Source organism: Drosophila miranda, chromosome XR, assembly GCF_003369915.1.
Source record: "Drosophila miranda strain MSH22 chromosome XR, D.miranda_PacBio2.1, whole genome shotgun sequence".
Lineage (NCBI taxonomy): Eukaryota > Metazoa > Arthropoda > Insecta > Diptera > Drosophilidae > Drosophila > Drosophila miranda.
In genome coordinates, this window is record NC_046674.1 from 18182702 (window position 1) to 18199618 (window position 16917).

Consider the following 16917-nt stretch of genomic DNA (forward strand, 5'->3'; position numbering starts at 1 on the left):
AAGACCTCTGCAGGGCTTGATGGATGTAGCACAACTTTATGACGTGTGTGTGTCACTCAGAGTCCTTGGTAGCTGGGAGCTGGTAGCTGGAAGCTGGGGCCTCTCCCGCTTTGATAGATGTTCTTTTTTGGGTCCCCCCCCCTAGCCTACCGATGGCTGGTCCCTGTGATTACTTGGGAATTATTAGCATTGGAGCAGGTTCGGTCTCCCCGTTTTGGTTGCTTTTGATTCGAGGGCCTGTCGTGAGCCTGCTTCGGAGCAGACCTCACAACTAAATTGATTTTTTATTCCAACTTATGGTCCTTTTCCTGAACATGATGGATATACGTAAAAAAGGTAACAAATATTAGCATGGGGGGGGGTGGAGGGAAAATGGGGAAAATGCTTTGCTAACAAGTTGATTTCCATACGCTCAAGTAAAGTGACAGATCAGAGAGGAGGGAGGGGCAGGGAGGGAAGCAAGAGAGTTTCCTCCACAGGACCTTTCACATGATGAATAGAGTTCCAGCGAGACGGGACGAGACGAGATAATTAGACAACGAAAATTGATTGATTTATGGTTATTGGAAACGAAAGGGAAGGCAGGCATAAATATTGTTTAAACTGTTCGAAATGAATGGATATTTTATGGTAAACGGCTGCCACTGGAATTGAGTTGCCAGAATGCCAAAGAAGGACCTTGTACGAAGAGTATTACCAATGAATTATGGCATCCCATCTATCGAAGGACTGTCCATCCTGTTCGATTACTTTGTAACAATCCGTAATCCCTATCTTTGAACCCTTAAAGAGGGTCCCCCACTTGAAGGCTATCCACGCCTGACTTCCGACACACGAAAGCGAATAAAACACCGCGTATTACTATGCGAGAACTATTTCCAATATTAGTTTGGAGGCCATCTATGCTCGGGGCGAGTCAAAGGAATGGGAGACATTGAGGCATGTCAGGACATTCCGGAATATCAAAGGGCAATTCTAATAATATTTGAAATTTACTTTTGTTCTCTGGTATTTGTCCTTCCATCTATGGATACATTCAACCACCCACCCAGCCAGCCCGCCAGCCATTCTGCCGTGCTCTGCTGCCCCTCCTCCGCCATCATGCTACCTTGATCCTTGCCAAGAGCGCCGCAGGGTGCCGAGAGGAGGGATGTGCGCTGGCGCTGGCTTCTGCATATGTTTTGCCAAGTTTATTGAAAAATATGCACTGACAGGTAATATGTCAAAGCGTGGGATTTGCCAAAGTGCCAAACGACCTCGTCCTGGCTACCTCACGCTACCTCTCGCCACCCCTCGCTGTACCCCTCGCTGTACCCCTTAATAATAGACTTGCTGGAGGAGAAGAGCATCAGGATTCAGTCGTTTTTACGTGGGGAAAGATGTTTGCTTTCAGCTCTACTTAAAGAAAATATGGCAGCACTCAGCAAAGGATAACAAAGGTGGATGGCTGGCTGGGTGGCTGGTTGGGTGGCTGGGTGGCTGGGTGGCTGGGTGGCTGGATGTGTGGCTGGCAGCAGGAAGACGTAAGTGGAGGGTAGCCGAAGGCCCCTATGGTACAATATCTTATATCATATGATTCTCAACGGAAGCATCGGATCAAAAACTTACTGTGAAAAGGCAGCTCGCCACGCAGACCGCCGCCCAGGATCCCACCCAGTAGCGGAGAACGGTCCGCTCTCTTTCCGGGAAGAACATGGCATGGCATGGGGCCCCGCAGTCATGGAGATCCTGCGGAGGAATAAAGGAGATACAAATGATTAAATTGCTATGGGCGTAAAGGGAAGCCCACAAAGAGGCAAATTCATTTGCTGGCAGCGATTAATTAATAAGGCTTAAATTAAATGTGGGCAAAATGGGATTGTGGGTTGTAATTAAAGGGGATTAAAGGAGGAGACTTATGGAAAACGAATATGAATGAGTGGCGTGGCTTGCCGTGGAGGGGAGTGGAGGGGATTGGGCTAATGTAATGAGGACAAACGATGTGTACACAAACTTAAGGGATAGAGAGTTACATACAAACAATATGTAGATTCAACAATTTTTATATGGACAGATACATATTAGAGCCCTGCCTGAATAGGCAGCCGAATCAATTCGGATTCGTCACAGCTTTCGCGGACTGAACGAATCCGGTATCGTAGCCTTTACTGTGTCAGATCCGAAAATTTCGGTGCTTTTTCTCGCTCACTCTGTATGGTATTTTCTGCAGATTCGGGGAAATCCGAATTACAGCATCACATGTACATATTGGGATTACAGAACTTACAGATCTATAAGTAAATACCTTGAAAAGTATCTTAAGCAAGCCTCAGTTGTATCTTAGTTTTTTTAAGAATAAAGAAATTGTTTGGATTGGGAGCTTTTCATAGATTTCAATTTAATTAATCTTTCTTTCATTTTTTTATTGCCAAAAAGACTGACTCGAAATGTAACGAAAATATTAGCATAAATTTTGAGATATATTCGAATATATTTACCACTTTCAGGGTGGAATCAGCACAGAAATGTCACCAGGGACTGGTGGGACGACTGCAACCCTCAGCGGCGTCAAAAATCTCATCGAAATAACTGCAGTTTAATGAGATTTGCCCGAAACAGGGGCCCGGGACCCGGGAGCCGGAACCCGGGACTCAACCTTGAACTCCAAAAACTGAAGGCGAAATCAACCCCCACAAAATTGCATTACGAAGTGTGGCAACAATGCAAACGGACAAACAACAACAACAACAAAAACAACGACAGACAGACGCCCCAAGGCTCTGCTCGTTTTGTGGCAGAGAGAAGAGAGAAAAGCGGAGTTGTTCTCTTCTGGTGGCGCATTGTAAACCGCAAAAGATTTGAATTTTAGATAGCTCGACTCGACACGCACACACACACTCACACACACACACACACACACACACACGCAGGCAGGCAGGCAGGCAGGCAGGCAGGCGGCTGGCAAGCGAAAACAATTCGTGAAAGGAAGAGAAAAGAAGAGGCAAGCAGACGAAGAAGTAGTCGAGGCTTGAGGTACCCTGCAAAAGGAACAAAATAGAGGGCTTATTGACATAAATCCGACACCATTTCGAGGGTAACTTAGCTTTTGTCTGTTTTTATATGTAATAATTCTTTTTTTTAAACTCAACAACACCTTGCGGTCTCAGGCAAACAGCTGACGCAGGCCGATTTTTGCACATAACAGCACCAAATGTGCGCTTAACAGCACCAAATGTGCTCTTTACAGCACTAAATTGTGGACAAAAATATGCGAAAACGCGAGCACCTAAAAACGAAAACGAAACTTTTCGCACAAAACGCACAATTTTTAGGAAATATCTTTAATCGGACTAAGAAATTATTTAACTTGAATGTAATATGTTGTTTTAAATACGACATGTGTAAATTTCAATAGAATAATCTCATATTAATGTCAAAATACAAGCGAAAGCACTTTCCTCTCGAGGCAAATCTATTTGAAGTGCAAATATTCAGATTTCAGACACGCAGGAGCAGACTCTGCTGGGTATCACAATTTCTTGCATGGCAGCAGGCAGGAGGCAGGAGAACGAGGAAGAGTCGTTCAAACTCGGGCTGACAGTGACTGCAGGTTCTTCCCCTCCCTCCCCCCATAAGTCTGTGACTGAGGCTGAGAGAAAGCAGAGCAACAGAAGCCGTCGTCAGTCTCTCTGTCAAAGAGCAAACTCCACCAAAAAGTGTTATCTGCCCCTGTCTGTCGTCTTCGTATTCGTCCTCGTCCTCGTATTCGTTCTCGTCCCAGTCGCTGTCGCTGTGCCTGTCCCTGTGGCTGTCTGGGCACTGGGACTTATTTCAAATTCCCATTAAAAATTTAAAATCCTCCCCCCCCACGGCTATCCGTGGGCATCGTTTTTGGCAATCATCGTTAGGTTAGCGGCGCAAATTGCGTTTTTTCCTCCAAGGAAGGGAGAGAGCAAAAGGGATGCCAACAGCCAATGGTAATGTTATACGGAGAGAACAGAGAACAGAGACTGCTGGGGGAACAATATTTACGCATATTTGAGACGCATAAAGCAACAGATCCGCAACAATAACATAAAGCCTGGCGAAGAAAGAGAGAGCCCTGCCTGGCTGGGGAGAAGGACTGTGACTGGAACTGGAACTGGGGCTCGGTACTCCTCTAAATTGCCCGCAGTTTTTTTTTGTTGTCTGTAGTCCATGGAAAAGTAGCCACATTTATCTGAAATTATCCTTCAAGCTTAAGCTTCCTGCCAAGCCAAGGCAGCGTTGAAAATTTAAATTTTAATGAACTCATTTTGAGGGATTGGCAGGGCCAAGTGGCAGGCGGCAGGGCGGCAAGACAATTGGGCCAATTCAACTTTAGCTTTAAGGGCGGGGTGGGGTTGTACTTATCGTTATCAAAAATCTATTCCCCCAGCGAACAGCTGGAACTGCCAGTCCGCTCTCTACGAAATTTCTATGGAAAATTCCTAGTACTTTCCCCACAGCCATGGCTGATGCATCAGTTTATAGGTTCATATAGGTCCATCCATATGGGTATTTATCATGCTCGAATCCATTCGCAACGATCGCTTCCTGTTCCACTGATCCATCGATCTATCTTTATTACCAAACCAAAATCAAACAGACGGCCTCTTCTATGGGTAATTGTAGTGTGGACTTCCCTCAGCCAGCCCTTACCTCGGCTTACAAGAGAATGCCCCAAGAGCAACCATCGACAGCAGCAGCAACAACAACAACAACTAGTTGCAACATTGACCACAACAAAAGGAGTCCAGAGACTGCATTGTTAGGCCCAAGTCGGAGTGGACTCCAAGTTGTTTTTGGTGCTGTCCCTTTTCGGCCTGATCTGGTCTGGGCCTCTGCCTGGAGTCTAGGGTCTGGGGTCTGGGGTCTGGGGTCTGGGGGCTTGGGACTCTGGTCCCAGTCTGGGGTCCCATTGTCTTGCGATTTTTATGAGGCATGTATAAATAATTGCGCCCAAAGGCCGCCGACATAAGTTTTCATGCCGGCCGCGTGAGCATCCGACCAGGAGCAGCAACAAAGGCCGGACAACCGACCAAAATGCCCTCAAACCGAGTATATCCCAGTCCCTGTATTTCTACGCCCCCCCACCCCCCTGGCCACGCCTAGTCCAAAGTGGCAATTCTACAAGAACAAAACAATATAAAAATAATGTTTCAGTTTTTGTATTTTTGGCTGGAGGCCACAAATATAATGCAACAAAAAAGATGGCAGACAATGGACCAAAGGGGGTGGGACTCCGAGGCGGGGGAAGACCGGTATGGAGTAGGAGAGACCGTTGAGGAATAAACGAAGTTTTGCCAACATTTAAGGAGTTTTTAATTTATTGCAGATACATTTTATGCCCAGCGCGAGTTATGAAAGGCCAAAGGGCAAGAGAGGTACAGCAGGGAAGGGAAGGGGAGGGGAGAAGAGAAGAGAACTCTTCCAGCTGGCCGTTGTTTGAGTTGGGGGCGTGTTGATGATGATGGTGGAGATGCTGCAAATTATTAAGAGTCGAAGCGTTGAGGCAGCGGAAGAGCCAGTCATCCTGTGGGATACAGTGGAACGAAACGGAATGAATGGGGGCATAAAAGACGAAGGTATCACGGAGAGAATCTGTATGGGTTTTGATCATTGAAACGAGGTTCATTTGAATGGGAAATACTTCCTCCGCAAACACTCTTCCCCATCTTTTGGTGCCCGTTATTATCTGTAGATTCCACTGTCCGACAACAGCCGAACACCTTATTCGAACGCACTTCAGTTTTAGCCTTCAGTTTCAGACCGATGCCCCCCTCATGCCACCCCCTCTTGACTGCTCAGACAACCCTCGGACAGCGTTAATGATGACTCTGACTCCCCCCCCTCGGACGATGTACGAGTATATGCATGTTTCTGCGTATTTTTGGGGGTGTTGCTGACGTTGTTAAAGTCAAAATAGACAGGGCAACAGACAGCACCGTAAAGAGACTAGCAACAACACACAGAAAGAGACAGAGAGGGATAGAGGGAGAGAGAGAGAGATGGAGTAATAGAGAGAATTGGATTGTCCTAAGGGTTGATTTGAGCAGGATGGTACAGGATGGAACTGGCATAGCCGGCCGATTGAAAGGCCCAAAAGGACAAGCTGTCAACTGTTGTTGTTTTTCTCTCTCTCTCTCTTTTCTCTTTGCTGTTATTCTTCTTCTTTCCTTTTCCTCTTGAAACACAAACAAAGCAGAAGAAGAAAACCCCAGACAGACACGGACACAGACACAGACACAGACAAAAAAAAAACAACAATTTGAATTCAATAAGGATGCGACGAAAGAGAAGGAGTAGAATACCAGGAAGTGCTACCCGCCGGACCCCAAGTCGGGTCAAAAGTTCAAATGGACACACACACACACACACACAGACACACACAAAACAATAATAATAATACCCGTAAAAAGGAGTCAAAGAGTCAACAAGCACATTTCACACATTTTCTTGCCTGACCGCAACACAATGCTCAAAATTCCTGTCCCCCATAATTTATTAATATTATTGGTCGGTGTCGGGGTCACCAACAGCACCTCCCTGGTCCCTTCCCGGTGCCTACAAAAGGCCCCGCAAATTACACATGTCGACACTTTATTAAAAGCCAAACCAAAGGCAGACAAAAAAGGGTTTTAAGGATTCCGATTCGATATTGGAGGATTTCTCCTCCTCGAATCCCCTTTTTTTTTATGCGAACATTTTTTGCGGTCTGCCAAAAACGAAACTGATCCCGGGGCTATAAAATGTCGACCCGTCCATATGTTAGCCGGGTCTCGGAAGGAAGCGGAAGGGGAGCAGAGGAGCAGAGTAGCAGAGGATTGGCAACCCGAGGCCCGACAACTTTTAGCGCGATTTCCTTTTTCGGTTAACGCCCCCTCGCCCATGTCCCTGCCGGGGCCGGCTGCTCGCTTAACCCTTTCAGAGCCAACGAGAAACAGGAGGAGAAAAAAAAGAGATGCTGTTAAGGTCTACACTTGACTACATGCAAATTATGCCTCCAGCGAGAAGACGGGAATAGGCAACTCCGCGCGCGCATCCCCCCCCCGCCGTCCCCCCGCGTGTGCCCACGGTCCACCCCTTGATTACAGCCCATGTAATTTTAATGGATATTTATAATGAGCATCTGTTTTAAATTTTGACTCGTATTCTTTTGGTACCCCGCACCGTTCGGCCTCGGAAAGGTGACACGGCACAAGGTCCGCGCCCCGAAGCTATGCGAATTGTTGTCGGGTCATTGTAGGGTCTGTAGGCCCGGTCTGGTCTGGTCTGGTCTTTTCTGGGGGCGGTGTTGAGGCAGAAGACCGACCAACAGGCCATTATACATGCAAGGTGTTAAGCTGGGGGAATTTTTTCCGTGTGTCGCACGTATGAATATTGTATTTATAAAGGACCACAGGTGGTTCCCTGTCGGTGCCCGTGCCGCTCTGCCTCGCTTTGCAGCCTGGTAATTAGTCATTGAAAATTGAGGCTACCAAAAGGGTTGTGGTTGTGGCTATGGCTGTGCATATGAATTAGGGTTGCCCTCTTGCTCGTCCTTTTATTATTATTCATTTAATTATTCAAATTTATTGCATTTAATTTGATCAAAGAAAAAGAAAGGAGAAACAAAAAAAGAGAAACCGAATCTGGCTTTCGGTAGTCGCTTAATGTGAAAAATTTCGGTTTTTTTTCCCTGCTCACTCTCATGCAAAATGGCTGCTGTTCTAGAAAGTGATATTTTGCCATAAAATGTAATTATTTTGTTGGGGTTTTTCTATCGATTCTCCGACCTCCACCCTGAAAGGAATCATCCGATAAATAATCCCAGTCAAGTTCTTTCCCCTCCGAGGGCCAAATCCCAGTTAATGTCAACTAAATGCTTACAACTTAAAACCAACTTAAGCTCGAGCTCCAGCTTCGGCTTCAGTTTCAGCGTCTGCCAGGCAAAGTTTTACGCATAGTCGTACAAGGAGATATCTCACGCCGTATACGTATGCGTATAATGCCGGAGTACAACAAATACATATCGGTCATGCATGTCACGTACTCCCAAGTGGAGTAAAGCTGGGAAGAGAGCTCCGCAGGGGGACAACGACGACGACGACGACGACGACGACGCCAACGTGACGCTAACACTCATTGACCATCTGACGGCCTCAAATACACGTTAAACATGCTAACCAACTCGTATATATGTATATCTATATATATGGAGAGACTGTGGTGGGAGGGCTGGAGTGTGGTGGGGGCGTAACAGATCCCCTGTCACATCATTCAGCATCAGGAGGCATTAGCTCGTATGCAAATTAAATAATTTGTTGGACAATCACTTGCTACATGTTGCTCAAGATGTTGTTGGCCCGAAAATCAGACTTGGCTTATTGGAAACATTCTCAGATGATGCTGCCACAGGGGGCGGCAAGCAGGTGCATTTCCCAGTTCCCATTTTCCACTTTTCACCCAAAACCAGTACCTGGCACCACTCTCTTTCTCTCTCTTTCGCTCTCTTTCGCTCTCTTTCGCTCTATCTTTCTCTTGTGACATTGACATGGAGACAGCAGCAAACGCAGCATATTTTCGGTTTGACATTTTGGCAGGAGCTTCAGTCGAGCTTCTTTCTAATTGCACGAAAGACGCAGAACGGAGTGGAGGGATGCCGGGGGGAGGGAAGAGAGTTCTGGTGGCACAGTGGAACCTCTTTGCATGTTGCCTGGACACGCTTCAGTCTCTCTTTTAATGCTCTCTCCCCTCCCCTCCCCTCCCGAATGCTGCATAATTTGACATATTAATTTTTAGCAGGCCGTGTCTGTCGTGTCTGTCGTGTCTCCTGCCTGACAACAACTAATGAGCAGGGGGGTGGGATGGGGTTTAGTTCAGATACCCATCTTTCCCCACCCTCCTAAGCATTTTGCCCCCCGTTGAGTTGCCTCTTTGTATCTGCACCCAATTGCACTCGTCTCTCAGTTGGTGGCATTTGTTTCTTTTCTTTTTTTTCCCCCCCTCTAGTTTTCCAACTTGTTCTTCTCCCTACCCAACCCCTTCGTCTTGCCCCGCATATTATTCTATATTTAAGCGACTTCATTGGGGATTCTCTGTTGTCTTCGTTTTTCTGGCTTTGGTGGGGCATAATTTAATAAATTTATGAAATTTAATAGAGAGGAACGTGTTTGCGTGGCCACAATTTTGTGGTGGCTCTCTCTCTCTCTCTCTCCCTCTCTCTCTGTTCAGTGAAATGTATATGCCAGAGTGGGGGGAGGGGATGGGGCGGAGGGAACTGTGTTAAAGTAGGCGTGTCTGCCTGAAGGGGAGGCCCCCATTACTTATGTCATGTCCATGAAAGATTTCAGACAATTTGTCCATGAAATTGAGAAGAACGCGAGAGTTTTGTGATTATTTATTCGAAAATGTAAGAAATGTAATCCGTACAGGGGAAATGCATGAAAAAAATGACTGGAAAATCATTCGGTCGCTTGCCGTGAGTGGCGTGAATTTCCAGCAGTCTCTTCACTAATAGATTCCCATCTGTGACAAATCCCCGGCTTAACGGCGGCCATTAACCATATATCAGAGATGGACTGGCGGAAAGAGGAGGCAGGGCAGAGTTCCGCCCGAAAGTCGCATAATAAAGCCAAATAAATGCCCAATGAGCTTTGTCAGAATCAAACTACCAAAACGGTAATTCCGTTTCATGGAGTGTCGCCTATGCGGACCGTAACAAGCAACGGTCCATTTGATGTGCCATCCAATCCCCCACCTGACCAGCAGGCAGCCCCCCTAGCCACCCCTCCCGCCCCTGTAGCATGGACACACTACACGCAATAAGAACGAAATCATGGAAAGAGAAAGAGTAGGAAGAAGACAAAATATTACAACAATTTGCATAAAGTCTGTTACTGTTACGATTCGGAGACGACAGCGGCGGTGGTGGCGGCGGCAACGATGGCGATTCCAACAGCGATGGCGTCTGTGGCATGCAACCAGCCGAGATACAGATACGCCACAAGACCACGCGGCTAACGGCAAAAAGTGTGCGCCTGAAACCTACCTCTTCGAGTACATACACGTACGGAACATCGGAGATGTTCGGTATGCCACAGATCGGGATCGGCATCGGCATCGGCATCGGCATCGGCATCGGGATGAGGCCTGGTGGTGCCTGGCTGCGCGTACAGTTAGACGAAGGCGTTCAGCCGATAGCCAACGCAAAAGAAGCCACAGTCAAGCCGGTTTGCCTCGCTCCTGGACACTGCCACCATAATAATTACAAGAACAAGAACTTATGGCAGGTGGCAGGGACCACGGACCATGGTCAGGGGCGCACAGGGGGCAGCCAGCCACAAGGAAAAGTGAACAAAAGCTCAGGTCTGGCTGTCAGCCGGGGCGATATAATGCTGCAAATTATATATTATTTGAATAATAACGCATCAAATTACATCAACAAAATGTGCGCCAGCAGAAGCGTCAGCGAAATGAAAGACCAGGCCGTGATTGATGTCTCTGCTGGAGGATCACTGGCTCTGACCCATTGGCAAAGGGAGTGGAATCGAAGAGTTTTCATTGCTTTAAGTGGTGCCGAATGGCAGGCAATTAAATGGAATTGGTGTGTGTTTAAGTGTTTAAATACTGGTAGTGCGTTTAAACGACCACCAAATCAGAGTTGTTCCGCAGAATCTTCGTTTGTTTTCCTCTAGATGGGGAGTAGGGGAGGCCTTCATGAACAGAAAACCGAATCTATTCGGTGGGCTTTGCTGGGATTCGGTATTCGCTTCGTCTCTCATTCCATCAAAAATCGCGCTTCAGGTATCGCCGATCACAAAATTTCGGTAATTTTTCTCGCTCACTTTTCTTTTGAATTTCTAGTAAAGAGAAAGAGCAAGGACTACAATAATTTTCGCAGTGCTCGCACTCGGCTTTTAGTGATTCGGTCGGATCCGAAGAGGCAGGAGTGATGGCTGTAAATTTATAAATACTGTAGATTCAAGCAGGGCTCTAATGGGTACTAGTGGGTCCTACCTAGTCCTTCTCTTCCCCATTTCTGACATTTCGCATTGAGTTGATGCGTTTATCTCTTATTTGGTGTTGTTCTGTGATTGTTGATTGGCAAAAACAATCAATCAGTGTGCTTTGGCTCCCCTCTTGGGCGCCATTTTAGGGATAGATAAGTTTCAGTTATCATATCACGTACAAATTGCAAAAATTGTATCTCCCGATGCTGGGAAATGTCAGAGTTGGGCGAACATCGAACCCCACTGACACTTGAAATGCTTACAAAACTGATGCTGGCAACACAGCAACACATGTGAGGCACTTGTGCACATCATCCACATTTCCAGCATCCAAAGCCACTGACATCGATCCCATCGATGGTGCTTCTGCAGCATAATCTTTCCTCCTGCCAGCCCTCCAGCCCATAACCATGGCCACAGCCACAGCCAAAGCCGTCCCCATCCTCATTCCACTGCCCATTCCACTGCCGATAAACCGAAACCACTTGACGTTGGTTGGTTGGGCCAAGTCGAGTGCGCATTAACTAAAAGCCTCCACTCCAGTGGAGCTCTGAGCGGAGCGAAGCGGAGCTATTGACGGTGTGGCGGGCAAAAACGAAGGAGAAATAAAAAACATTCACTGAAAACTATTTGCAACAATTTTTCACAGTCAGCTGCCATAATTTTTCACACAAAAACCCCGCAGATGAACATGGGGTCCAGTGCCGGGCCCGAGTCGGATGAGAATCTTTTGCTTTTATTTTAACACTTTAAACGATGACGTTTAGATGGGGAGCAGCGGCAGTGGCAGGAGGAGGTCGTGGACGAGGACGAGGACGAGGACTGCGGATAGAGCGACTGTTCGCGATTCCCCGACTGCATTTTCATTTCCATTTCTCGGTAGACTGGCCAACGCTTTGTAATCAACCATGGATAGAGGGAGAGAGGGTTTGGGAGTGCGACTGCGACTGCGACTGGTATTGGGCCTGCATTTGCTGCAGATGCCATGCTCAGATACAGATACACCACAATTTATCTCACAGTTTGCAGTCTAAACAAAACCGACTGCTGGCCCTCTGCAAGTTTTTAGCAGCTCAGCGGCAGGCTCATCGGACTCATCTCCTGCCAGGCCATTTGCCATTTGCCATGTCCGCATCCGCATTGTCCTCCGCCGCGTCCTCTGCTCCTCCGCCGCTCATCTGTTGGGGCCACGACAGCGATAAATGTTTCAGCATTCAGCAAATACAAGCTTCGAAACTCCGGGAAATACTCGGTATACAAATGATTTCGTATTTATTTCGGCCGTGTACCCACGATGATGACAGCCCAACATCCCAACATCCCAACAGCCCGACAGCATTCTTTGTATCAAGAGTGCCCTCCGTATCCCTCTCTCAGTGTAAATTTCAACTGAGGTTACACTAATTATCCATGCGGGCTCGCCCGCTCGCCTCCAGGTCCAGGATGGAAGGCATTTGCCAGAGTAGGTCCAATTGTTCAAGCTACGGACTTTGGTACTAATTACGAGTGTGTATGACTAACATTAGGAGCCCATTGGTATTCATTTTTGCTACGCCCCGCCCCCCCGTTGTAGTGCATTTTTAGAACTCATTTGGCAGCAAATTTCCCATAAGCGAGCAGACATAACCGATTCCCCGCAGCACTCAAAACGGTTTCCATGAATACAGATCGCATTTTTCCAGTATTCTTTGGTAGAAGTATACGATTCTTGTACCGAATGTTGGGCAGTTTATTTCAGATGGTATTCCAGCTGTATTTTCGCTTCGCTTGGAGATTCAAAAGCGTCTCAAAATGGATGAAAGATCGGATGTATTCGGATTCGGTATTCGCTTCGGTCGCTCAGCGTCTCACTTTTCTCATTGCCTCAAAAAGCTCGGTCAAAACGAAGCAGGTCTCGCAATTTTGATGGTTTCTGAACCGAAAATTTCGGTTTTTTTTTCTCGCTCACTCTCTATTTGATTTTCTGGTCAAATCTACTGGTTCTTTGCTTCGTCTTCTGTTTGAAGGTCCTTATTTGTGTGGCTAAAGCGGTGCTTTGTCCCTTCTGCTGTGTTTCAAAATCGCTTCCATGATAAACAGTTGGAGATAAACACCTACAGATTCCATGAATTGGATCATTAAACATCGGTACATATCCCATTTCAATGTTGTTCTTTCCACAGAAGGAGATCTCAGAATTTCGAGGCAAATGAGATCCAGCCAAAGATCAACAGATCAACGGATCATCAAAGCTGGTAAACCAATATCATCCGAAACTTTAGCATAAACAAAAAGTCCCCAAAAAGCCTTTACGGATAATTTTCTGAATTTATTCTGGGAATGATTATCGCCCCAACGAGAACTCTATTTACGCGGATCCAGCGAAAAAAAAAAAAAATTATACACAATCGCTCATTGATTTCGCGCATTCCTCAGTGACCCACACCGCACTGCCGGGCCATCGTCGTCGGTCTTTCTTTTGTGGCTGCTGCTGATAAATGATTTCAATATTTATAAAAAAAAATATACAACAAAAAAAAATGGCGAACAGAAACAGAAACTGCGGGGCATCAAATTGCGTCAAAAGCCTGTCAGTCTCATTAATTTCCGCACCAACAACAACAACAACAACAACAACAGCATAAAAGGGAAAATAAAAAGCGTAAAAAGAGAGACGACCGACGGACGGACTGACATTCAAATGCTTTGTCCGGCATCGCTGGATATTCAATTGCTGGAAAATGCTTTGCGCCCATGGAAAACTATCTGATAATGAAGGCCCAACCTGCTGTTCTGGTCGAGGGATCATCAGTGGGGGGACAGGCCAGGACGGAACAGGATGGGCCCTGGCCGGTGCTGCGGCTGGGGCTGGAAGGGAAGTGATTCAGCATTTGGCATTGAATTATTTGTAAGCGCTGCTTTCAGGCCACATTTATCAGTCATCAGTGTGCGCGGTTTAAAGGTTTTTGCTTTTCAATAAGATAGAGTACCGATAGACGAGCGGGCAATGGGATTGGGATTGGGAGTGGGGCGGGAGTGGGGCTGCGGCTGCGGCTGGGAAACCCTCTTACGGGCTTATGGTAAAAAGCTTTAATGTGCGAGACCTGAAAATTTGCACGAATGGGAAATTCGCTGAAAATATTGTGCAACACGGAACGATTGTGATCGAAATAAAGCTCATTGTGGCACGTCCCTAAAGGTGGCACTTCCGCTTCCCGTTTTTTTTTTTTTTCTTTTTCCCATACTAGAACTAGAACCCTACTCGCCCATCGAGTGTCCTCTCACGGCTAATCGCCATCCTTTTTCCGGTCTGTAGTCCCCTCCAAATTGCCTCAAATTAAAGCCATGAAACGACCCATGGCCGAAAACTTTAAGCCATTTGTCAACACTGAGGCTTGGAGGCGCCCAGAGACGTGGGGTGGGGGGGCATGCAAAAATGCGTTCTCCAACGCACCTACCTACGAAAAGGAGCACAAGAATGGATGAATGGCTGAACGGATGGTAGGGCCTGGGATGGCTGCCCCAAAAATGGCACCAAAAATACCGATATACCAGAACCCGTTCGCCTCCTCCCCCCGCCCCCGCCCCCGCCCCATGAACCAAACACTAACTCTGCCCGAAATCCCCCATTCATTCCCCGTAGAGCGACGACCACAGGAAAATTTATAGGCAATAGCTAAAAACAACATCGCTTCACTTGAGCGTGAACAGTGCCAGCCAGAAGTGCGACAACGACAGTGCCACAGAGCGGGGGACGGAGAGTGGGAGAGATTGGAACTTCAATTCGGTTCAGTTCAGTTCAGTTCAGTTTCAGAGTCGATGAGGTTCGGGTTCGGGTTTGGGTTCTGGGTTCTGGTCCTGCTTCTGGTTCTATTCTTCCACATAGAGTACTCGTTTCTGGATATAAAAGTCAATGGCTCGCATAACAAAAAAAAAACACACGGAAAAAGAGGAAAAAAATGGAATTCTGTTTGTTTTGTGGATATTCCATTCCATGAAAAGCAAATTAAGCCATCGACCCTCCTCCCCGGCCACACCCCTGAAAAGTTCTCCTCTTTTTTTGCGTATTTTGCAAAACATTTTCGAAACGAAACTAGGAGTCCGCCGCACCTGCAACAATGCGTGGCACCAAAAAACGAGGCGAAAGTCTCGTCAAAGAATCAGAAAAATGTTTGTTTGAGACTTGTTCAAGCGAAGACAATCCCCAGGAGATACGAAACCCCGAAGGCCGTCAAAGTTCTACAAACTTTTGACAATTTTCGGTTTTTTGTTAATTGCCCAAAAAAATTAGAATAATAATAATGTTTGTGGGTTTTTGGGTATGGGTCTGGCTCTGGGTCTGGCTCTGCGAGATAATGGAGACGAAAAGACAGTAAGTTAAGAGGACTAACAGGTAAGACAGCTGCCGGGAAACTTTAATCCCGACAGAGGACTGGAGAGAGAGAGAGAGAGAGCTCTCCAAATAATTGCGTATTTATGGTTGACTTGACCCTTTGGGCCGCCCCCCCTGGAAAGTTTCTTCCCAATTGGCTTCGGGCTAAAGTTTTGACAGTTTTGAAGCTCGAGGCAGGACTTTCGTTACTCACACACATGGGGGAATGGGGGGGGGGACACACACGTACCTGCAATAGACAGAAGAAACAAGAAACATCTTCAAAAAATATACCACAAAAAAAAAAACATGAATCCCAGCCAAAAGGAGTTTGAAATACTCGTAAAAGCCGAGGCCATCAAATGGGGTTCGGCCTGAGAGTTTTGCGCTTAACGAGGCCTCATCGCAATCGTCTCTGGAGCACTGGCCACATCGAAATTCAGTGCACACCTTTGGCAAGGGATACAATCACTCAAAAAATAAAAGAAATACGAATATAAGAGGAATTACTGATTTCATTTTGATGGCTTTTAATCAGCTTAAAAATTAGTAGCCATAAAAAGTGAATTTCCCACTCGTCGGGCGGGCATACTCCATGCCCCGACGTGCATCTGCCACCGGTGGCAAGATTATTATGCTTAATGATGTACAACATAAAAAATCCTTTTTTTACGATATGCAAACGCATTTTGATAATTTGCTTTAAATAATAAACAAGAGGAGTGCTCCAGCTCCAGCTCTCTCTGTCTCTCTCTCTGTCTTTGTGGCAGGATGCAGGCACCCATAAAAAGTTTGAGCGTGCCATAAAAAACACTTAAGCGACGAGTGAGAGATGGAGGTAAGAGACGTCTCTTGGTGTGCTGCGGGAAAGAGCCGAGGAATAAGCCTCTAATGGGTTGCTTAAGAACACGTTGCCACTTTTCCCGAGAGCCACAGAGAGAGAGAGAGCAAGAGAGTAAGGGAAAAATCATTTTCATGTAAATTGACACGTTTCATTATGAAGATGGATCGGAGGCATCCATAACCATCCATCTACAGGGGACGGAGCACCAAGGAGCTGCAGTTCCAGGGAGTTGCGGGCCCGCTGACAACTCCACCGGCATTGGGTGTATCGCCAGGGCACACATTGTGGTCGAGGCTGGGAAACACGATATGATATGCGGTAAATAAACTACAGAGCCACCAGAGGGGCTCCTGTTGCCATCTGTGGGCGAGGGAGGAGCGCAAAGAGTGCACGGTAGTGCAACAATTGGCCAGTGTGTGGCCCTTCCACACTTCCAGACAGGAAGCAGCCCAGCATGCAAGGTTTAGAGTTTCCACCAGGGGAGTTTTCGATGCGAATCGCCTGCGTGTGACCTTGGAAGAGGGGTTCAAAGGCGACCGATTGATCCAGGGGAGCTTCAAAGGTGATTTTGGAATATTATCATCTCGAAGGATTCTTTCAACAGTTAAGTTCTGTACAGATGGGTCCCGAGTATTCATCAAATCAAACAGAGAGTGAGCGAGAAAGAAAAACCGAAATTTTCGGATACCAGCTTCGTTCAATCCGTTTTGGTCTAAAACTAGCACGTTTTC

At 46.7% G+C, this 16917-nt stretch overlaps 1 protein-coding gene across 1 annotated transcript in view; it reads right to left on the bottom strand.

Annotated features, from left to right (window-relative positions):
• The window catches only part of LOC108152197 (frizzled), a 91222-nt gene that overhangs the window by 59398 nt on the left and 14907 nt on the right, over positions 1-16917 (bottom strand). The window contains exon 2 of the mRNA XM_017281355.2: positions 1609-1728. Coding sequence (XP_017136844.1) covers positions 1609-1728 — 120 coding nt within the window. The remainder of the gene's footprint in view (positions 1-1608; positions 1729-16917) is intronic.